The sequence below is a fragment of the Pleurodeles waltl genome, chromosome 6, assembly GCF_031143425.1.
Source record: "Pleurodeles waltl isolate 20211129_DDA chromosome 6, aPleWal1.hap1.20221129, whole genome shotgun sequence".
In the NCBI taxonomy this organism is placed as follows: domain Eukaryota; kingdom Metazoa; phylum Chordata; class Amphibia; order Caudata; family Salamandridae; genus Pleurodeles; species Pleurodeles waltl.
Genome location: NC_090445.1, coordinates 660,380,193 through 660,404,723, shown reverse-complemented (window position 1 = coordinate 660,404,723; position 24,531 = coordinate 660,380,193). Strand labels below are relative to the sequence as shown.

Genomic DNA, 24,531 nt, shown 5'->3' with positions numbered 1-24,531 from the left:
TGATCCACGACGACGGCACAGTCCTTCACGGTCGCACACTAGAAGTCGATCACAATCCAGGCGAAGATCAAGATCACGGGTCTCTAGATCCTGTCACCAGAGGCGCAAAGCCCCTTCATAGTCCATGGCTTCTGAGTCTTCGATCAGAGACTGTTCGCCCACTCTGACAAATACTCCCCCAGCAAGAGTTTCTCCAATGAACAACATAACCACTTTCAATGAAGTGTTGGTTAGAGAGGCCCAGAAACTCAGTATAGACCTTCCGGAACCGACAACATAATCGTCTGTAATTTTTGAAAAACTACACCATCATTCCTCTTCCAGGCAGCTTTTACCATTAGTTCCTGGTCTTCTGCAGCCACCCATTGCCACCTTCCCGATGCCAGCAAGCCTGTGCGAATCCTAAAGAAATATAAGGCCCCAGACCAGGATCCTTTATTTCTCAGAGCTGATCCCTCCAGATAAGGAGAGCAAGCATCTTGATTCGTTGGGTAGGAAGATGTGTGGTACCTCGGCATCCTTTATGAAAGCATCTAGTGCCTCTGCACTTTTAGGAAGATATGACCGTTCTTTGTGGGACTCTCTAAACAGGTTTGTGGAAAAATTGCAGAGAGAAGACAGACAGGATTTCCAAGAGATCCTTCAGGAAGGAAGTCTAGTAGCCAACCAGGTGATCAGTGCACTGCGGATGGCTCGGACCTAGCGGTTCCTGGATGTGCACATGCCATATGGGTGAGAAAGTCATCTTGGCTTTGCCTCACAGGTTTAAAGCAGGCGGCTCCACAGCGCATCCTGAACCTGCCATTCACTGGGAACTCTTTGTTTGGGACCTATACAGATGATGAGATGGCCAAAATGAAGTCGGAATTGGACACTCTGAAAGCCTGTAGGGATAGACATACGCTAAGAACACCAAAGAATGTATAGGCCATATAAAAGATGTCCATATCAGCAGAGGGTTCAAACCCCTCATTGGCCCCAAAGGCCACAGCAAAGGCAAGGATGACCGTTCTACCAGTCCAGCAAGACAACAAGAGAACATGGTTTGAGTAGACAAAATCAGTCTACAACCAAAACATCGGGCAAACAATGAGGACTCGCTTCCCCTGATCCTGTCAACCATTCCAGTGGAGGGGGGTGGTATTGTGAACTATGTAAACGAGTGGCACTCCATAACAAAGGACAAATGGGTTCTAAATATTGTTGAGACTGGGTATTCTCTACGTTTAAAGTCACCTCTTCTTCCGGTGCCACCAACAAAAAGTGTCATCACCAGTCTCACCTGCAAAAAGAGGTTCTCATTCTGTTGCAAAAATGAGCTATTGAAAAAGTCCCACCTTCGCAAAGAGGAAAAGGAGTGTACTCATGCTATTTCTTAGTACAAAAGAAAGGCCAAGACGGGTGTTTCAGACCCATTTTGGATCTGAGACATCTGAACAAGTACATTTGGAAGAAAAAATTCTGAATGCTGGCCCTTCATCAGATTTTTCCTCAGCACCATCAAGGGGACTGGATGTGTTCCATAGATCTACAGGATGCATATTTTCACATCCCGGTGGAAGTGAAACACCGCAAATTCCTTTGCTTCGTAGTTGCATCCCAACATTACCAATTAACATTACCCTTCGGGCTAAAATCAGCTCCTCCAACATTTTCCAAATGTGTAGCCACAATAGCCGCACACTTGAGAAAGAAAAAGATCTTCATTTACCCGTATCTCGACAATTGGTTACTGAAAGGCAGCACTGCCGACCAAACTTTGAACCACCTCAAGATCGTTTTGGGCACCTTCAACACCCTAGGTCTGCAGGTCAATCTACAAAAGTCCATACTAACTCCAACACAGAGGTTCCACTACCTAGGGGCACTGCTGGACACCAATCTAGAAAGAGTGTATCCTTTGGAGGAGAGACTATTATCAATAGTGCGGAAGTGTCAAAGTATTCTTCACACTCTACGACCTACAGTCAGGCAAATAGCTTCACTACTGGGTTTTATGGTCTCCTACATTTCCATTGTCCCGAATGCCAGATTACGCATGAGGCCTCTTCAGGAGAACCTGGAAGATCAGTGGAGTCAACTTCCAGCCAGATGGGAAGACACAATAAACCTCTCACCCAAGGTCTGTCGAGAAAAGAGTAGCAATACTAAATCAATCTGCTGGAACTGAGGGCAGTTCATCTGGCTCTCGAGTCTTTTTACCCTTCCATCAAGGGCAAATCCATTTTAGTCCAAACAGACAACATGACCACAATGTACTATTTGAACAGACAAGGGGGAACCCGATCTCGCCCTCTATCTCGAGAGTCACAAACCATCTGGCGTTGGCTACTAGTGAGGAGGCTGTCAATCACAGCAGTTCACCTACCGAGGGACCAAAACACAAAAGCGGATTCCCTAAGCTGAAATCTCTGAATCTCACAACTGGGTGCTGCACGTCGATGTCATAGACATTTTTCAGCTAAGGGCATATCCTCAATTAGACCCGTTTGCAGACAAAACCAATAAAAAAATGCCCATACTTCGCATCCAGGTTTTACCGACCAGGGACAAAGGGGAAAGCCCTGTTGATAGATTGGTCAGAGACATTTCTCTACGCTTTTCCACCCATTCCCCTAATTCCCATGGTGATGAACAGAATTCAGAAATTTCCCACCAGATGTGCCACCCAAAAAGCACAATCTGTCTCAACAACACTTAGACCTATTACAAATAGAGGTCCAAGCACTACTACAAAAACAAGCAATAGAGCTCGTACCCAATCATCCACCCACGCTTCATATCAGTCTGCCAATGCTCTCGGGCATGCCAAGCACGCGAAACAGGTCTTCCAGGAGCCTGTAAAGGGAAGGGCTATCACGCCTAGAGTTGAGAAGAAGTACAAACCTCCCCCAACAGATCGAACTCTCAATCATCAGGAGACGCTCCACCGCCTGACAAAGCAGAAACTTCGACGCAGCGGGTAAGTGAGTGGCAGCACAAGCAGCCAATCAATGGCAGATTGCAAATTTGCAATCCCTACTTGCACGCTACGACAGGGCACACTGGGACGAGATGCAACACATCATACAGCATTTGGCCAAGGAACACCAAAAAACGTGCCCAGCAGGTAGTAGATGAAGGACAGGTCATATCTAAGAACCAGATAAGGACCGCACTAGACTCGGCAGACACGGCAGCACGAACTGTCAACACAGCGGTAACTATTCACAGGCATGCATGTTGAGAAGTTCTGGATTGAAGCCAGAGATTCAACAAGCGGTGTTAAACATGCCATTTAATCAAGAACAATTGTTTGGGCCGAAAGTTGACACAGCCATTGAGAAATTAAAAAAAGACACGGACACGGCTAAAGCCGTGGGCGTGCTCTGTTCCCCACAAGTCAGAGACACCTTTAGAAAACCACTATTCAGAGGAGGGTTTAAGCAAAACCAGGATGATACTAATAGCCCCGGAATGGCCTCGCCAATGGTGGTACACAGATCTCCTCCAGTTGTCAGAAAAACCTCACAAGAGGCTGCCGTGCAGACCGGATCTTCTCCACAGACTAGAGGGGATGTTCTACATCCCAACCACCCCTCGTTGAGCTTGACAGCATGGCTCCTGAATTCCTGCAGTATGGACATCTAGGCCTCTCACAGGAATGCATGGATATTTTAATGGAGTCCAAAAGACCCTTGACGCGACGCTCTTATGCGTTCAAATGGAAAAGATTCTACATGTGGTGCAGAAAGAATGATTTCAATCCTATCCTGGCTCAAGAGGAGGTTATCCTACCCTACATCCTTCACCTTGCGAAGTCAGGACTGCAGTTTTCCTCCTTTAAGGTACATTTGTCTGCCATTACGGCTTTTTGTAAATCGCCCCCACAAAATTCATTCTTTACTATGCCAGTGTGTTAAGGATTTTTTAGAGGGTTTGAGAAAAGTTTTTCCACCAGTTCGTGCACCTCCATGGAAATTTAATGTAGTCTTGTCTAGACTTAAGACCGCTCCCTTTAAGCCCATTCACAAAGCTTCTTTGCAACGCCTTACGTGGAAGACCGCTTTTATTGTTGCCATTACTTCAGCTAGAAGGGTCAGCGAAATTCAGGCGCTCTGTTCAAAAGAACTCTATACAGTTTTTCTCGATAACGGAGTAGTTCTACGGACCCATCCTGGGTTTTTACCTAAGGTGGTTTCGTACTTCCATATTAATCAAACCATATCGCTTCCACCATTTTTTCCCCAACCTGCTACTCTGGCAGAGAGAACAATTGCACTCCCTGGACTTGAAGAGGGTGCTAACATTTTATCTTCACAAGACTAAGGGCATCAGACAATCTGATCGCTTATTTGTAAACTAGGGGCACATGAGAACAGGCAGGGCTGCCTCAAAACTGAAGATTTCTAGATGGATAGTTTCATTTTGACTGCATACCAATTGGGTAACAGTTGGCTGCCAAGCCTAAAGTTCATTCTACAAGAGGGAGGCGGCAATGATAGCCCTTCTTAAGAATGTACCCATCTCCGAAATGTGCAAGGCTGCAACATGGAGATCGGTGCATACCTTTACAAGACATTACTGTCTGGATTCAGATGCTAAGGCAGACACTCAAGATGGTCAGGCTTCATTAACAAATTTATTTAACTAAGACAAATAGACTGCCTGTGCTTCTACGTGTCTCCGTCTTCTCTGCAGGTCTTCAGGTCAGCAGTCCTTCTTCGTCTTAGGTTGCAGGAATCTCTTTTCCTAGGTTCTGGGGGGCCCTAAATACTCAATTTAGGGGTGTGTTTAGATCTGGGGGGTTAGTAGCCAATGGCTACTAGCCCTGAGGGTGGCTACACCCTCTTTGTGCCTCCTCCCTGAGGGGAGGGGCAGATCCGTAATCCTATTGGGGGAATCCTCCATCTGCAAGATGGAGGATTTCTAAAAGTCAGTCACCTCAGCTCAGGACACCTTATGGGCTGTCCTGACTGGCCAGTGACTCCTCCTTGTTTTTCTCATTATCTCCTCCGGCCTTGCTGCCAAAAGTGGGGCCGTGGCCGGAGGGGGCGGGCATCTCCACTAGCTGGAGTGCCCTGTGGCGCTGTAACAAAGTGGGTGAGCCTTTGAGGCTCACCGCCAGGTGTTACAGTTCCTGCAGGGGGAGGTGAGAAGCACCTCCACCCAGTACAGGCTTTGTTACTAGCCACAGAGTGACAAAGGCACTCTCCCCATGTGGCCAGCAACATGTCTGGTGTGTGGCAGGCTGGCAAAACTAGTCAGCCCACACTGGAAGTCGGGTATGTTTTTAGGGGGCATCTCGAAGATGCCCCCTGGGGTGTATTTCACAATAAAATGTACACTGGCAGTGTGCATTTATTGTGCTGAGAAGTTTGATACCAAACTTCCCAGTTTTCAGTGTAGCCATTATGGTGCTGTGGAGTTCGTGTATGACAGACTCCCAGACCATATACTCTAATGGCTACCCTGTACTTACAATGTGTAAGGTTTTGCTTACGTCGATATATATAATACACTGTTCCAGCTAAGCAAGAGAGAAAGGATACACGGGGGTGGGAGGAGTCCTAAATTTTAGGAGCAAGAAACCTCACACACCCATACGGGTGTCATGCTTCATCATCGGAGTTGCTCCTTGTCAGACCGACACTGCAATGTCTGACGGGCACCGCCCCATACGAGGGGGCTCTTTGCCGGAGATCTTTATAGTGATGATGCCACGACCCCAAGTGTAGGTATGAGAAATAGAAAATAGGAGATGAAAGCTAGGGATTAAAATTGGCTCTCAAAACCTAAATAGCGGGTAATTAATTTATTAGTCCAAATAAAGGATAGAGGCCAAGATTAAAAGATGGTCGCAAGAGTGAAACAGAGGTAATGGTCAATCACTCTATAACACAAGGAAAACAGGGTTGGAGAAATTTACAAACCATCCCTCTCAGAGGTCGACATGTTTCGCATCTCTATGGTCCATACCGATCCAGCGACGATTCTTCGGGACCTAATGACTATGTGTAATCGCCTAAATGTGAAATGTGTGGATCACTACAGTCTGAAATTATCAGTAAGACCTATCCAGTCACTTACACTAGTTCATGAAAGAAGGATGTATTATTCCTAACAGGAGCCGACCCCCACAAGGACTGAACCTACTGTCTTCACCCAGAACATAAGGTGAAGGACTGTAAGATTTGTAGAACCTTTCCCAGCAAGACTCTCAGAAATCGAGAAGCCAGGCTCCTTCTTAGGCTTCAGAAATGTAAGCCCAGAGAATCTCTCTCTCTGATGAGGAGGACAGTGATACCTCAGTGGCCTCAAAGAAGAGGAAGAGATCTGTGGAGAGTTTTTCTCCTAAAAGCATAAGGCAGCCAAGAAACTAAATTCTTTCAAGGGAAATACTGATGAATATCCCTCAACTTCAAGGGAACATAGTGGCAAGGTTCACTCTGAGCCGTCCACTCCAGCTGCCACTTTGAAAAACTTAAGAGATGATCAAACTCTGCCACCGTCGACATCAAAGATCTCGACATCGTTGACGAGGCCGTTGACAAGCGCGTCATCGACTGCAGGTTTCACATCATCTATGACCACAGCAACATTTACAGCTCCATCGTCGCCCATGATCATAACTTCGTCACATTGTATTCAACAACTACAACGTCGGTGACTCTGAATTATGGCTCTTCAGCAAACTAAGCGATAAAGATTACAAAGAAATCGATGGAGAAGAAATTAAAATCTCTATCGTCGACGTGCACACTGTCGACATCGGTGTCGACGGGTAAGCTACATAGAACCCTGTTGACGGTTTAGCTGACAGCAGGTTCGACAACGGCACGAAAACCTACTTTGCCGTCATCTACCACACCGTTGACGCAATTACCGTCGACTACTGCACCGTCGATGGATCATTTTTCTCCATCTACCGCTATAGCTTCCAGAGAATCTTCCTTCTTGCCTTTGAGAATTTTGGCAATAAGACATAAATCCAGTCAACAGACTCTTTTGCCCTCTTACTTCACCTAGTAAGGTATCGCTGGCACCTTTAAAACATCTTTTTGATGATGATGAGGACGATGGAGAAAACTGCTTGGACGATGGTCTGTTTCCGGTTGCACGTAGCCCTTCAGACCTGAGAATAAAATGCCAAGACTAAGATGATGAGGTAAAGAGTGAACTGGTATACATACAACACTCATTGCGGTAACAGAGACACCCAGGGGCTCAAGAGTTACAACAGGAACCAACGATACAGATGCCAGTATCATTGATTTCCAACATCCAACATATGATGCAGGATTATTATTCTAGGTTCCCTCAGCCGGGATCAACCACTCCTGTGCAGCATCCGCCAATACCGTTGAGCCCTCCCAATCAACCATCAGACTCTCAATGACCTTTTCCAGTTCCATCGTCAGGTCAGGATAACGATTCGCCCTCATGAGATGACAAACAAGAGGAGGGCGAGATATAGGACACTGAGTCGCTTCACAATGAATGGGATGATTATCAAACAGACACCGCCCCCTTCTACGCTGCCACCGGCCGATTCTCCACCACAAGACGTTGATGGTTTCCATAGTGTGATGGAAAGAGCAGCGAAGAGGTTCCAACTGCCCATCATGTCTAAACAGTCAGATTGTTTCTGCTACGATCTTAAGGAGGACACTAGGAAATCGGTTCGTGCTATACCAATTGTGGACGTCATCTGGGAAGAGGGCCTTAAAATCATGCAGACCCCATCTTTGGTTCCGGCGGTGCTTCCAAGGCTGGACAAGAAATACAAAGCACCAGACAATTCACCAGGCTGTTTAATTGGTCTCCCTAAGCCAGACTCTGTGATATCTCAAGCAGCCGAGCGTAGATCTAGGAATCCGTCCTCCCGGCTTGCTGAGCCCCCAGATAGAGAAGGACGGCGATTGGATTTGATTGGGGAACATTTTTCAGCTATGGCGGCCACCACTATCTGAGCAGCTAACTCCTTGGCAATCCTAGGAAGATACGACTGTCAAATGTGGTTGGACATCTCCAAATTCATCGACCTCCTTCCTGAAGATACTAGAGCCGAAGGTCGTAAAATATTGCAAGCGGTTGAGAAGATCTCTGCTGAGATTATAGACTGTACTATCGATGTGGCATCTACAGGTTTCCGCCAGTTAGCCTGGGCTGCAGTATTAAGACATCAGGTGTGGCTGAAAGCTACATCCGTCTGCCCAGAGGTTCAACTGAAGATCCTAGACATGCCTTACGACAGAGAACTGCTATTTGGCAAACATGTCGATGACACCCTGCAATCGATAAAGGCAGACACCAAATCAGCTAGATCCCTGGGTACGCTGCAGTTTAGAAGGCAGCCCTTTCGAGGGGCAAGAGAAAGGAGACTTTACTATTACAGACGTGGACTTCATCGGTATTGGCAGTATCAGCCCTACCAAAGTCAATTCCGTACCACCACTAGTCAACAGCAGCCGCCCACTTATCGGCAACCATAATCTGCGAGATTCCGACACACCACAAGTGGAAAGTCCTCTTATAGAGGCAAGGACGCGGCCAGAAAACACTGACCTCCATCAGTTGCCTGCAACCAACCCCAATCCCAACACACTGATAAGGGGCAGAATTTCCAAATTCTCAAACCTGTGGTCCCACATCACATAAGACAGATGGTTCCTCGATATTGTCAACAAGGGGCATACCCTGGAGTTTCACCAATCTCCTCCAGAAGTACCACCACTAGGACCCCCACCTACCCATCTAAAAGAGCTCCTAGCACACATTGCCATCTTAATAGACAAGGGAGCAATGGAGATCGTACCAAAGTCTTAGAGGGTAACAGGCTTCTACTGTCACTTCTTCCTCATAAGGAAAAAGACAGGAGACTAGCGACCTATTTTAGACCTTTGGTCTTTGAATAAATTCCTGAAAAGAAGTAATTTTGTATGATCACTCTCCAAAATATGCTACGATTACTCAACCAAGGAGATTTCATAACGTCCTCGGATCTCCAGGACACATACTTCCACATCCCTATCCATCCCAGTCACAGGGAATTCTTACGCTTCAAGGTTGCAGGCACCCATTACCAGTTCAGAGTGTTACCGTTCGGCCTCAGATTAGCCCCACAAGTTTTCACCAAGGTCTTAGCTCCGGTTGCAGCCCACCTCAGGCATTTGGGAATCCAGGTGTTTTCGTACTTGGACGATTGGCTAATAAAGGCACAAATGGTGTCCAAGGCAACCAGAAACACAGCAAAGTGCCTGTCCCTCTTCAAAACGTTAGGGCTAACAGTCAACTACCCAAAGTCTCACCTTGAACCGTGAAACAACATCACCTTTCAAGGAGCTATTTTGGACACGGAGCGAGCAAGAGCTTTTTCTTCTCAGGACAGATGGAAGAAAATTCTAAATCTAGCATGTCCGGACTTAAAAATCTTTTCTGGGGATGCTCTCCTCGTGCATTCCGTTGGTAGCAAACTGTTGCCTTCACATGAGAACAATTCAACAACAATTAGACAATCAGTGGAAGCAGATAAGCAGATCTTTCGACGATATTGTCCAAATAACCACACCAACGAGACAAGCCTTGAAACGGTGGAAGAACACCCCTCTCATCTCGGAAGGTCTCTTTTCGGAAGGACAAGCCAGTGCATATTCTGACAATGGATGCGTCTCTAGAGGGATGGGGTGCGCACCTAGAGGACCTAACCGTGAGAGAGAAATGGTCCATACAGGAATCAGTACTCCACATCAACATTTTGGAATTAAAGGCAGTTTTCCTGTCACTCAAAGCCTTTCTCACTAAGATCAGAGGTTCATTGGTTTTGATCCGAACCGACAACACAACAGTCATGCATTACCTCAACAAGCAAGGGGGTACAAGATCACAGGCGCTGTCTCTTCAGGCGCAGGAGCTGTGGCATTGGGCGCTTCACCATCATGTAGCTATCAGAGCAGAACACCTCCCAGGAATATACAACACTTTGACAGATGCACTAAGCAGAACAGCGACAACCTGCCACGAATAGGCGCTCAACCAAGCAACCCTTTATCGTCTCTTTCTTCGCTAGGAAACCACAGTTTGGACCTTGTTGCGACAAGAGAGAACAAAAAAAGCCCATACTTCGCAAGCTGGCAACCGCAGAGAGGGTCGAAGGGGAATGCATTTTTGATCAAATGGTCAGGGATTTATGCCTACGCTTTTCCCCCGCTCCCACTTATCCCGAGACTTCTTCAGAAGATGAAGAGAGAACCTTGCCGTTTACTATTGATAGCCCCCAGATGCCCGCACCAGTTTTGGTTCACAGAGCTACTGCTCCCCTCGGAACAACCTCACATTCGATTGAGACCAATACCAGACTTGCTACCGATGACTCAAGGGCAGGTTTGTCATCCCAACCTGACTTCTCTTCGTTTATTGTCCTGGCTCCTGAATTCTATGAGTTTGGCATCCTAGATATTCCGCCAGACTGCCGAGAGGTGCTCGCCAGTGCTAGAGCCCAGTCTACGAATAAGACATACAAACTCAAGTGGAAAAGATTTTGCATATGGTGAAAAACCTTCAGTATTCATCATTTAAAGTCTTCTCCAGAGCAGATTCTTCTGTATCTTTTGCAGTTAGCGAAATCAGGTCTCTCCCATTCATCTATCAAAGTTCACCTGGCAGCCATCTCTCGGTTCTGCCGTACTGCAGCTTTACCATCTTTATGGTCCTCTAGGATAATAAAGCAATTCTTAAAGGGATTATTCAGGATGTTTTCTCTGATTCAACTCCCTCCTCCTCCCTGGCATCTCAATATTGTTCTGTCGCAATTGATGAGGCATCCCTTTGAGCCTATTCACAAAGCTGATATTAAATATATCTCTTGGAAGATGGTAGTTCTTCTAGCGCTTACTTCTGTGAAGAGGGTTAGTGACATAGGCATTCACAATCTCACCACCTTTTCTTCAGTTTAAATCAGGTAGGGTCATTCTGAGGACTAATCCTAAATTTATTCCTAAAGTTCCCTCCAACTTTAATTTGAACGAACCAGTAATATTAAAGACTTTCTTTCCAAACCCTCGAACTCCAGCAGAACGGGCGCTGCATTCCTTAGATATCAAAAGGTGTCTCAAATTCTACATACAAAGGACTAGCAGTTTTCGTAAAGCTGATCAGTTGTTCATTAGCTATGGTCAACTTACTAAAGGGAATGCTGTTACCAAGCAATCTGTAGCTCGGTGGATCGCCACGGCCATACAATTCTGTCACCAGCTAGGGGGAAAACTGCTAACAGCCAACATCAAGGTACGCTCCACTAGAGCGGTAGCTACTTCAGCAGCTCTCTTCGCAGGAGTGCCTCTACACCAGATTGGCAGAGCGGCAACTAGGACTCGCAGCCACACCTTTACTCAACACCACTGCCTAGATACCAATACTAGAGAACCACAGTTACAGGTAAGTATTTTATCTTCTTCTCAGTACTAAGGCTCACACACACACACACACACACACACGCCCTTCAGGACTCTTCACTTCTGTGATTTAGAGGCAATGCCACTCCCATGCTGGGCCACGCTCGTAGCTTCACCAGGGCACCTCCAGGCTTACACTCTGCAACACTTGCACGCTAATACTAGGTTCCACACACAGCTCCATTAACATACCTCACTTCTGACCTTGTGTGCGTGTTACTATTCCAGTACTGCAGCCCACATACAACTTGTGTCACTGCACCTCAGCCCTAACCTGCAGCGCCCCATTATTACAATACCAGGTATTACACAGCGCTCCATTTCTCATTCCTCACCCGCTGCCTTTCTGTTATTCCAGCATTGGGCCGTGACACAACTCTGTCTGTACCGCCCAATCCTGATCTGAAGTGCCCCAGTATTGCTGTGTTTTGGTTCACATACAAATCTGATAATGCATCTCCTGCTGTTCCACACTCTGACTTCTGTTTGAGGACGTGGGGGAGCCAATTAAATCTATTCTTAGCTGTCATCTTTATTTTGGAGGGTCTGTTTCCCCTATCTCAGTCCATTCTTTCCATTACTCTGTTTTCTCTCAGTGTTGTCTTTCTCCCCCACTTTTCTCTTTCCAGCTCTTAAAATCTACACATTAATATTTTTGCTCTCTTTCAACTGTTTATATCTACTACTCCTTTTTTTTTTTCCTCTTCCTACCTCCTCCTTCAAACTCGCAAAAACTTGGTTCTTTTCTTGTCTTGTTCCTCTTTTTTTTTCTTCATCAGGTGTTCATTCTTTCACTATTTTTTTTCTCTTCCCTTCAATCTTTCTTTGGCTATTTTCTCTTTCCTTTGATTTGATATGCATCCTCTACTTTTTTATTTTTTTTTGTAGATCTTCCTTCCTCTCGCTGGTGTTTTTCTTATCTTTATCTGTCAATTCACGTTTTAATATAAATCCCTCTTTTTTCCGTCTGTATGTAGAAGCCACAAGTTACTTGTCGGGACCCGAAATGTCAGTGATTTTCCCATTCTGTGTCTCTGGGGATTGTCAGTACATACATGCCCTGGTGCTTTTTCTGCTTGTTTCGCTCACCATCTCGCTCTTTCTCTAATGTTCATTTTTCTCTTTCTTTTCACACTTCATTATTTTTTCCTCGTCATCTTTCGTTTGCTAGGTTCCTTCCCTTTTTTCTTTTGTCTTGCACGTTTGCTCTATTTCTTCTCTTAGTTGTGCTTTCATTCTCGTTCCCTTATTTCTTTTCTTTGTGACCCCTTCTCTTTCTTCCTTTTGTCTGTTGTATTTCTTTTGCTTCTCTCTTTCTGCCCCATCCAATTTCTCTCCTGAGGCCTAGATATCAATGGAGCAACAGCTGCAGTGACACTGGGGCCCAGAGACCTATGGACCTCACTCATCTCTAATTGCTGCTTTTATTTCCTACCAGGATTCCAGTCAACCATTTTCATTTCTTATTCCAGGGCCCATGACACCATTACTAGGCCACTTGTCCTCTCCATCTTTACTCCCAACTCCTTTCCTTTCACCCTCCAATCCATCCCAAATGATATTTTTGTTATGGTGTTTTGAGCATTACACTCTAATGCAAAAAGTTTATTTCTGATAAAGGTTCACATGATAATTGTATATGTTTTTTAAGATAGAGGACAAGGGTAAATAGAAGAGTTTTAGTTAAATGATGGGCCACTGGAATTATATGGCAGGAAAAGATGAAATTATGAGACAGGGTTGACCAACTTACATGGCAAGAAAAGTCCACTTATGAATTTACAATGCCAGTAGCTCTAACTCAAGAAAATGCGAGACCTATTGCATTACAAATGCTTGTTTTAACATTGTTATGAGTGGCCTTCTTGAAATATATTACAGAGAGTTGATTCATTGTTTAAAAAACCTATCCATTTTCACTTTTGTGCTTCAGTGTCTCCCTTCCTGTTAGGACGTGCCCTCTGGGCAGCCAGCAGGTTCACAGTTGCCATGTCCACAGAGCTTATACAGCAGTTCCTTCAGGCTACAGTCAGTGGTTTACACGAGACGCAGCCTCCCTCTGTGCGGATTTCAGCAGTTCGAGCAATCTGGGGGTAAGTGTCTCAGCCGTCATCAAATCTGAGGAATCCTTTCTCCATCGCGGAATGATCGGTTCTTCTTTTACTGTAGATGTTGAGTGATGTAATTGTGTGTATGCCTTATCCTTCCCTGTGAGTTTATAACTACAGCCACTCTCAAATCTGCTTGGGTTTTGTGTTCATGGCACTGGAGTCCATTTTAGGAATGTCATGGACATCAGAGTGGTGGGAAACATCACCTCTTGGTTAACTTTCTTGTGTCCATCTGCTCAGCGTTTTAATGACTGTTCTGTGGCATGAGAGCAATAAATATTTAATTGTTAATTTTCTCCAATACTGTGTCTGTATACAAGCAAAATGGTATCAGCATATTGACTGACAGGAATATTGTGGTTTAATTGTTTACAAAAATATCACTCTAGTGGCTGTAGACTTTCTATTTTTAAACCCAACGGGCATATATTTTTACTAACTATATTGAGGACAGCGCATAATATTTGTGGAGTATGCAGTGTGAAGACTATGGTGTGCAAAGGAACTTAACTCTTCGTCAAAATGCATAGTCCAAGGGTTCCCCTTAGAGGTAAGATAGTGGCAAAAAGAGATAATTCTAATGCTCTATTTTGTGGTAGTGTGGTCGAGCAGTAGGCTTATCAGAGGGTAGTGTTAAGCATTTGTTGTACACGCACAGGCAAGAAATGAGGAACACACACTCAAAGACTTAACTCCAGGCCAATAGGTTTTATATAGAAAACTATATTTTCTTTATTTTTAGAACCACAAGTTCAAGATTTGAAGTAAATACATAAAATGCAAGGTACTCCACACAGGTAAGTTAAGAACTTTGAACTAGAGCAATAGCATACACAGTTTTAGTAAAAATGGTAATAAGCTATTTTAAAAGTGGACACAGTGCAAAAATCAACAGTTCCTGGGGGAGGTAAGCAAGGGTTAGTTTGCCAGGTAAGTAAGACACTTACAAGTCTAAGTTCCTGGGCATAGGCAGCCCACCGCTGGGGGTTCAAGGCAACCCCAAAGTTACCACACCAGCATCTCAGGGCCGGTCAGGGGCAGAGGTCAAAGAGGTGTCCAAAACACATAGGAGCCTATGAAGAACAGGGGTGCTCCTGTTCCAGTCTGCCTACAGGTAAGTACCTGCATCTTCAGAGGGCAGACCAGGGGGGTTTTGTAGAGCACTGGGGGGACACAAGTAGGCACACAAAACACACCCTCAGCGGCACAGGGGCGGCCGGGTGCAGTGTGCAAAGCAGGTGTCGGGTTTGTAATTCGCAGAAGACAAGGTTGGCTGAAGGCCACATTATTCCGTCCGGAAGTACAGAATAAAATACTAGATCTTCCTTTTGATGGTCAAGTGCTTTTTGGCAAACATATCGACAAGGCATTGCAGTCGATAAAATCTGACACCGAGACGGCAAAATCTTTGGGAACACGAGAGGGTGTGGAATGCCTTCATATAGGGCAAGCTGCCAGCAGTTCAGATATCCATAGTTTGCATCCACCTCCCAGCAATTTTGAAAGCCATACTCCCAAAGACATCTTCTGACGGTGGCTTACAGTAGGTCTACCACCAGGGGTCAATCAGCTCGTCCAACTAAAGACTGGGCTTGCAGAGCATGATGTGTCCAGGGGTCCGACTACCCCGAAACACCTACACCCAAATCTATGCAGAAAGATCTCACTATTTCTCTAGCAATGGCAAACCATAACATCAGACCAGTGGGTCTTACAGATGGTAAAGTGTGGAGACACTTTAGAGTTTGTCCAACTGCCTCCTCCCAATCCTTCTTGCAAAACTTCCCCAAGGTATCTACAACAACTCAAGAGAGAGATCAACAAAATGCTCCTCAAGGGCGCAATAGAAAAGGTGCCTCCGTCACAGCGAGGGAAAGGTTTCTACTCTAGATTCTTCCTCACTCATTAAAAGTGGAAAGACTGGAGACCAATCCTCAATCTCAGAGAATTAAACACCTATTTGAGAAAACAGTCGTTCCACATGATCACCCTACAGGATGTTCGTTGGTTGGACCAGGGAGACTTTGTCTACCCTAGACCTGAAGGATACAAGCATATTTCCACATCCCAATTCATCCAGCCCATAGACAGTACCTAAGATTCATGGTAGCTGGAAGCCATTTTCAATTTTGAATCCTTCCATTCGGTCTAAAATTAACACCCAGGATATTCACACAGTGCCTGGCTCCTATGTCAGACTTTCTTAGGAGAAGAAAACATCAAGTATTCCTTTACTTAGGCGACTGGCTGATAAAAGCAGACACCTTCTCAGCAGCACGCAGGTCAACAAGAAAGTGCATTGCCTTACTCACAGCTTAGGCCTGACTGTAAACTGGGAGAAATCCAAACCACAGTCATCAAGCATGATAACTTTTCCAGGGGCAACCCTGGACACTCATTCCAACATGGCCTACCCCACTGTGGAAAAACAACAAAAACTGCTATCTTTGGCAAAGTCACTGCAAAGAAAAGAATACATTTCAGTATGCCTTTACAAATTGTTATTGGGGTTGATGTCTTCATGCATACCTTAAGTTCCTTTGTGCAGACGCAAAATGCGCCCCCTTCAAGAACTGCTCAATCTGCAATGGCTGTAGGTCTCAGGAAGCTTCAAAGCTCACAGCAAAATCACTCCGGCCATCACCAAGGCTCTAGTGAGTGGTCTCAGAAACATCATCTTTCCATCAGCCTATCTTTTTTTACTCCAGTATTGGAACTTTCATAGATTCACATGCTTGAATCATTCCCCGTCGTCGAGATGGGAGTCCCGGTACAATTTTCATAAGTAATGTTAAAACATATTGAAGAGAAAAAGGCCCTAGGCCTCTTCAATTTCATAGTCTATCAGAGTCATTTTGTGAAAAGGACCAAACCTGATCCTCCACTCCCTTCAGAACCTCCTGAGAGAAGCTCTAGCACCTCAGATTTTCTACCGCACGTCGTGCTAGGGAGTCTCCTCAGAGCTCTGCTCTGTTTTCACACCTTTATTCAGCTCTTTTTCTCTCAGAGAAACTCACTTATTTGGATTTGTCAGCTATTTTTCAACTATGTCTGACAAGGAAAAGAAAAGTCTCTTTAGAGACTGCAAGACTTGTGGGAAGAAAAGACTTCATTCTGAAGAGCCTCATCAAGACTGCATTTACTGCCTGTACCCAGATCATTCAGCCAAGGACTGTAAGATTTGCCGTACTTTTTCTTCTAAGACCTTAAAGGATAGAGAAGGCAGATTATTAATATGGCTGCAGAAACTGAAGCATAGGAAAAATCCAGTTTCTGATTCTGAGAGTGAGGAATCATCAACATCCAAGAGATCAACTAAAAGGGCAAGATCACGCTCTAGATCTCCCTCACAAATCTCAAGGAAAGCCCTCAAAAAGACTGCTTCAGGGTCTTATAAGGGTCGCAGCCCATCTTCTTCCCCAACTAAACTCTCAAGTAAAGAGGGGAAAAAACATTCTTCCAGTTCTGAGAGGCACAGGAAATCCTCATCTGTTCCACCATCTGTGCCTTTCAAAAAGCCATCCTCTGTGACTGGAAAAAAGGCCTCGTCGACGGATTCCCTGTCGACTGCACCGTCGGTGGGCGCATGGCCGATGACAACAGCTACTTCAGGTTTTCCATCGTCAACGGCTCCGTCTGCGACATCGTCGACGAGAACAGGTACACCACCGTCGACGAGAACTGCAACGACGACATCAGCGTCGACGACCGTCTACACCTCGTCATCGTCGACTGCGCTGATGTCAGTGTCAGCCCTACTCTCGTCGACGACTTCGTCGACGGTAGACTCATCGGCGAAGCTTTCTGCTATTAAAATAACGGTGCGTCCAGCGTCGACGGCACCGTCTACGACAGTCAATTTACACGTCGTCGATGAGGGAAAAACATCAAAAAAGAACAGAAAAATTAACTCCAACCCACACTTCACCTAGTAAGGTATCCTCCCTGGTACCAGTACATCTTTTGGAGGGAGATGAAGATTCAGATGAAGATGGGCCTTTTGGAACAGCCCACAGCCCCTCTGAATTGAATGTAAAATACCAGGAAGAGGAGGAATATGAGGAAGCTTATGATCCCCAGGCTTGCTTGGAGCATCAGCAGTATCAACAGGGAACGTATATTCCTAATGACCTGCTTACTGGCCTTAGAGCGATGTTAGTGGATTACAACAGAAGGTTTCCTCCACAAAGAGAACAGCCTCCTCCATCGCCCATTTCTGGTCTTTCTACTCCACATCGAAGACCAACGTCTTTGCATCTCACAGATGTGGCCACCCCGGACATGACAATTCCCCAATACACTGACATTTCAGAAGTAGATCAGGAGGAAGGAGAGCTCATAGATACTCACTCAGAGTGTATTATTCCTGCTCCATCTTCTCCTTCTCATTCGAAGGTGGAGTCCCCACCTGAAGACATTGGAGGTTTTCACAATCTCCTAGAGAGGGCAGCAAAGCGTTTTGCTTTACCGCTACCTACGAAGCAAACAGATTGTTAACTTTATGATTTTAAAGAGCCCTTCCAGAAGTCTGTGCGCTCTATCCCGATGGTGTTCTACCTGTGGGAAGAAGGCCTTAAAGTCATGACTAATCCGGCAACAGTCACAGCAGTTTTACCACGTCTGGATAAGAAATACAAAGCTCCTGATGATGCACCAACATGCTTGACAGGACATCCTCCTCCAGATTCAGTAGTAGCTCAAGCGGCTCAAATAAGATCAAAAAATCCTTCTGCTCCGATTTCCGCGCCCCCAGATAAGGAGGGTAGGAGGCTAGATAACATAGGGAAAAGATTTTCGTCTATGGCCAGCTTAGTGCTTAGAGCTGCCAACTCCTTGGCTATTTTGTCTCGATACGACAGACAGCTTTGGGCGGATATTGCACCTTTTATTAATCAACTGCCAGAAGACGTAAAATCAGAGGCAAATAAGACTGTACAAGAGGGTCAACGCACGTCTGCAGAGCTTATCGACTGTGCAATGGATATAGCGACCACTGCTGTCAGACAGCTTTTGCAGGTGCTGCTGTATTAAGAAGACAGGGCTGGCTCAAAGCCACCTCATTTCGTCCAGAAGTCCAGAATAAAATCCTAGACTTACCCTTTGATGGCCAAACGCTATTTGGGAAACATGTGGACGAAGCCCTACAGTCAATTGACACGGACACGGCAAGGTCATTAGGGACCCTGCAATATCAAAGATCGTCCTTTCGTCCTAGGGGGCATGGCCAGCCCTCTTACAGAGGGGGATATCAACAACAGAGATACTCTTCCTATCCATCATCTTCACAACAATATCGGCCAAACTACTCCCAAAGGCAACCGACTCAACCAGCCTATAGTAGACCGGCAGGCCGTGGACGTTCAACCCGCCCCGCCAAAGATTCAGCTCGTAAAACCTGATGTTGTCGAGGCGCCGGCTACGCTCAGTCCTCCTCCTGTCACCCTGGGCGGGAGAATTTCCTTATTTCTCAGTCAATGGCAAACCATTGCGTCAGACAAGTGGGTCCTACAATTAGTGGAACGGGGCCATACTTTAGAATTTGTCCAGATACCTCCCTCCAACCCTCCCCGCAGGACTCCTTCAAGATATCCTCAACAACTCAAAGAAGAGGTCTACAAGCTCCTTCTCAAGGGAGCTATAGAGAAGGTGCCTCGGGCTCAACAAGGAACAGGATTTTATTCCAGGTTCTTCATCATTTGAAAAAAGTGGAAGGATTGGAGGCCGATCCTCGATTTATGGCAACTGAATGTATACCTAAAAAAGCAATTGTTTCGAATGATCAGCCTGCAAGACGTCCTTCTGCGTCTCAATCAAAGAGATTTTATGTCATCGCTAGACCTCAGAGACGCATACTTCCACATACCAATCCACCCTGCCCACAGAAAGTATTTGAGATTTACCGTAGCCGGGAGCCATTATCAATATCTCGTCCTTCCCTTCAAGCTCAAATCAGCCCCAAGAATATTTACCAAATGCCTAGCACCAGTGGCAGCCTTTCTCAGGAGAAGAAAGCACCAGGTCTTTCCATACTTAGACGACTGGTTAATAAAGGCAAAGACTTACGCAGGAGCACACAAGTCAACAAGAAGGTGCGTTTCCTTACTGACCAATCTCGGATTCACAGTCAACTGGGAGAAGTCCAACCCTCTACCAGTACGCAATATTACTTTTCTGGGAGCAAAACTGAACACGGAATCCGGCATGGCATGTCCCACGTTAGAGAGACAACAAAGGTTACTAACCCTAGGGAGTTTCATACACAAAAGACGAAAGGTTACAGTCCGTCTCTTCAAATCACTATTGGGCATGATGTCTTCATGCATACCTCTGATCCCTCTGTGTCGGCTAAAGATGCGCCCCTTGCAGGAGCAGCTAAACCGTCAATGGCTCCAAGTATCAGGCACTTTCGAAGACCGGATACAAATAACTCCGATAATGATCAAAACCCTCAAGTGGCCGTCTCAAAAGCGTCATCTCTCAATCGGTCTTTCGTTTCTTCAACAGCCAGCCCCGTGGACCATAACAGATGCCTCACAGGAAGGCTGGGGCGCAGTATTACAGGACCTGAAAATAAGTGGCAAATGGCCAACTCATCTGTCATCAATGCATATCAATTGGTTAGAACTCAGGGCAGTGCACCTCGCCTTACAAGCGTTTCTCCCAAGAATCTCTGGATCGCGAGTGGTGATAAGAACGGACAACACCACTACGATGCATTATCTCAACAAACAAGGAGGTACAAGATCTCTCACCCTCTCCAGGGAACCCCAAGCGATCTGGAACTGGGCCTCGCAGCAAGGCCTCACTATCGGCGGTACACTTGCCGGGAATAAACAACAAGGCAGCAGATGCACTCAGCAGGCAGAAATCGGACTGTCACGAGTGGGAACTAGACCAGATGGTACTGACCCAGATTTTTTCCCAGTGGGGAACACCAACAGTGGATCTGTTTGCGAAGAAGGACAACGCCAAATGCTAGTTCTTCGCAAGTTGGCATCACCAAAAGGGATCTTGGGGGAATGCGTTTTCGATAGTCTGGTCAGACATCTTTGCTTACGCCTTTCCTCCCATTCCGTTGATCCCAAGGGTCCTCACGAAGATGAAAACAGAACCGTGCACTCTCATACTGATAGCCCCGTACTGGCCGCGCCAACATTGGTTCACAGAGCTCCTCATTCTGTCAGTCAAACCTCATATTCCACTGGAGCTGTTACCTCATTTACTAACAATGAACAACGGCCAAGTTCGGCATCCCGATCCGCAGTCAATGCGGATATCAGCATGGCTCCTCACCACAGAGAATTTGCACATTTGAACATCCCGCAGGACTGCAGGGATATTTTGTCAAAGGCCAGAGCGGATAGCACTAACAAGGCGTATCAGTGTAAATGGAAAAGATTCTGTGCCTGGTGTCATCAGCGTCAAATCGACCCTCTACTTTCACCACCAGAAGAGATATTGCCGTATCTCTTAGAGTTAGCTCGATCTGGCCTAGCACACTCGTCCATTAAAGTTCATGTAGCAGCCATAGCTGCATTCAGACGTTCAGATGACACACCCTCGCTCTTCTTTTCTCGGCTCATTAAGAGATTTCTGAAGGGGCTGCTCAGGGTTTACCCTCCTTTCAGACCGCCACCTCCTTCGTGGAATTTGAATATTGTTCTGGCACAACTGATGAAGCATCCATTTGAACCGATCCACCGTGCTTCTCTCAAATACTTGTCGTGGAAGGTTGCCTTATTGATAGCTCTTACATCAGCTAGGCGGGTCAGTGAGGTGCAAGCGCTGTCCATCCAAGAGCCATTCCTGCAGCTTAAACAAGATAGACTACTAATGCACACTAACCCGCATTTTATTCCAAAGGTTCCGTCAGACTTTCACATGAACGAACCTTTGGTCTTCAAGTCTTTTTTCCCCTCATCCATCTACTCCAGCGGAGAGAACATTACACTCTCTAGACGTGAAAAGATGCGTTCAATTTTATTTGGACAGGACTAAAGCTTTTCGGCGCTCTAATCAACTATTTGTGGCGTACAGTGCTCCTAGGAAGGGGTGCCCGCTATCCAAGCAGAGTATTTCTAGATGGATCGCCTATTTGCTTCTGCCATCAGGCAGCGGGCAAACCTTTGCAGTCGTCTGTGCATGCCCACTCGACGAGAAAAGTCTCATTGTAAGCGGCACTGTTTGCCGGAGTGCCACTACAAGACATATGTAGGGCAGCAACATGGAAGAGCTGTCATACCTTCACTAAGCACTATTGCTTGGAGTCCCTCTCGCATGGAGAGGTAGCAGTGGGCCAGGCGGTTCTCAGGAATCTCTTCAGGTGAAGGTGAGCCATTTCTCCTCCATCCTAGAACAGGTATGCACATAAAAAAAAAAAAAAAAAAACAGAAATGCATCTAAAGATAACAGAACGCTATCATAATCCCATAAGTAAGCAGGTTTTCAGACATTGATCATGTTACAGTAGTGTCTTATGATGTTTTATTACTGGTTTCTTATTCAAATTTCATCATGTATCTTCACAGGTATATCTCTATATATATTAGAGATAAGGAGATACTTATATTTATATATATATAGATATATATATATATATACATATATATATATATGGAGACATATGTCAGTACACTCATATACTTCATCAATTTATGCATGATGATAAGAAGGGTTTGTGGTTTAAGATAATTTGTTTATTAAAGATGATGTCATTTTACAATGTGCATAGTTATTGCTTTCTACTCTGATTTAAGCATGTGAATCTATGAAAGTTCCAATACTGGAGTAAGAAAATAAGTTACCTGTAACTGTAGTTCTCCAGTATTGGAATCTTTCATAGATTCACATGCGACCCACCCGCCTCTCCGGAGAAGCTCACTTCACCTCTTTCTTTCTATTTATACATGTATTCAACATAATATAAGCACTTGTGCTTGGAAAATCTGAGGTGCTAGAGCTTCTCTCAGGAGGTTCTGAAGGGTGCTGTCGCCTGATTGGTGGAGGATCAGGTTTGGTCCTTTTCACAAAATGACTCTGATAGACTATGAAATTGAAGAGGCCTAGGGCCTTTTTCTCTTCAATATGTTTTAACATTACTTATGAAAATTGTACCGGGACTCCCATCTCGACGACGGGTAATGATTCAAGCATGTGAATCTATGAAACATTCCAATACTGGAGAACTACAGTTACAGGTAAGTAACTTATTTTCTTCCTCGCCCAGCCCCATTGATAAACACCACAGATTCCTCTCTGGAGGGTTGGGGAGTGGTTTTGCAGGATGTGCAGATACCTGGCAAATAGCCACCATAGTTTCAAACAATGCACATCAATCTGCTAGAGCTAAAAGCAGTCCACTTGGCCTTACAGGCTTTCCTTCCAAAGATAGCAGATTCAGAAGTGGTAATAAGAACAGACAATACCACTATGATGCATTACATCAACAAACAGGGAGGCACAGGATCTCTTCCTCTCTCCAAGGAATCTCAGGAGATTTGGACTGGGCTGTACAGCATGGCATACTCCTAAGAGCAGTTCACCTTCCAGGCATCCAGGACAAAGTAGCAGACTCGCTCAGCAGATTAAAATCAGTCTGTCTCGAATGGGAACTAGACCAGTCCACGGTCAACCACATGTTTTCCTAGTGGGAAATCACCCTACCTCGACCTCTTCGCCAGCCGGTCAAACACCAAATGCCAATACTGTGCAAGCTGGCAGCGCCACAGGGGATCATGGGGGAATGCGTTTTCCATAGCATGGTCAGGAATCTGTGCCTGCGCTTTCCCACCCATTCCCTTGATCCTGAGAGTTCGAACAAAAAAGGAGAGAACCATGGAAGCTGATATTAATAGCCCTATACTGTCCTTGCCAGCATTGGTTCAAAGAGCTTCTTCTCCTGTCAGTGAAACCTTGCATCCCACTGAGAATATCTCCGCCTCTGCTAACAATGACCAACAGACAAGACTTACATCCGAATCCCCAATCAATGCAGTTATCAGCATGGCTTCTGAGCACCTTGACTTTGCACACCTAAACATTCCGCAGTAGTGCATAGATATACTGTCAAGAGCCAGAGCAATTAGCACCAACAAGACTTTTTCATGTAAGTGGGAGAGATTTTGTTTGTGGTGCCAACAACAACAAATTTATCGTCTTTCCTCATCACCGGAACAAATATTGTCTTATTTGCTCCATTTGGCACACTCCGGCTTGCCCATTTCTCCATAAAGGTTCACCTGGCAGGGATTGCATCTTATAGACGGTCAGACTCTTCACCTCCGTTATGGTCCTCCAGATTGATTAAACAATTTCTAAAAGGGCTTTTCAGGATTTTTCCACCCTTCAGACCTCCTCTTCCCTTCTGGAATCTAAATATTTTTCTTGCGCAACTCATAAAGCAGCCATTTGAACCAATACATAGAGCTTCTACGAAATTCCTTTCCTGGAAAGTAGCTCTCCTTATTGCTCTAACATCAGCCCAGCGTGTCAGTGAGATACAAGCCCTAGCTATACACGATCCGTTTTTATAGATTAAACAAGATAGAATAATCTTGCACATGAACCCTGTTTCATTCCAAAAGTCCCCTTGGACTTTCATTTAAATGAGCCCTAAGTTTTCATTACATTATTTCTAAATCCTGCATCTCCAGCGGAGAAGACGTTACACTTGTTAGACATTAAAAGATGTATTAAATTCTGTCTGGACAGGACCAAAGCATTCACACAAATGTGGCTTTCAGCACACCCAGACGGGGTCATCCGCTCTCTAAACAGAGCATCGCTAGATTGATTTGTTCAGCAATCAGGTTTTGCCATCAGGCAAGCCACTGCAAACCTCTGTTAGTGCACATTCAATGCGGGCAGTTTCCTCATCAGCAGCACTGTTTGCAGGTGTTCCTCTCCAAGACATTTGTAGGGCAGCAACTTGGAAAAGCTGCCATACTTTTACCAGACATTACTGCTCAAATGCATTATCTCAGGGAGAA

General features: G+C 45.4%; 1 protein-coding gene across 1 annotated transcript in view; it reads left to right on the top strand.

Moving 5' to 3' along the window:
- The window catches only part of IPO9 (importin 9), a 567,644-nt gene that overhangs the window by 147,697 nt on the left and 395,416 nt on the right, over positions 1-24,531 (top strand). Inside the window, exon 14 of the mRNA XM_069239031.1 lies at positions 13,366-13,525. Coding sequence (XP_069095132.1) covers positions 13,366-13,525 — 160 coding nt within the window. The remainder of the gene's footprint in view (positions 1-13,365; positions 13,526-24,531) is intronic.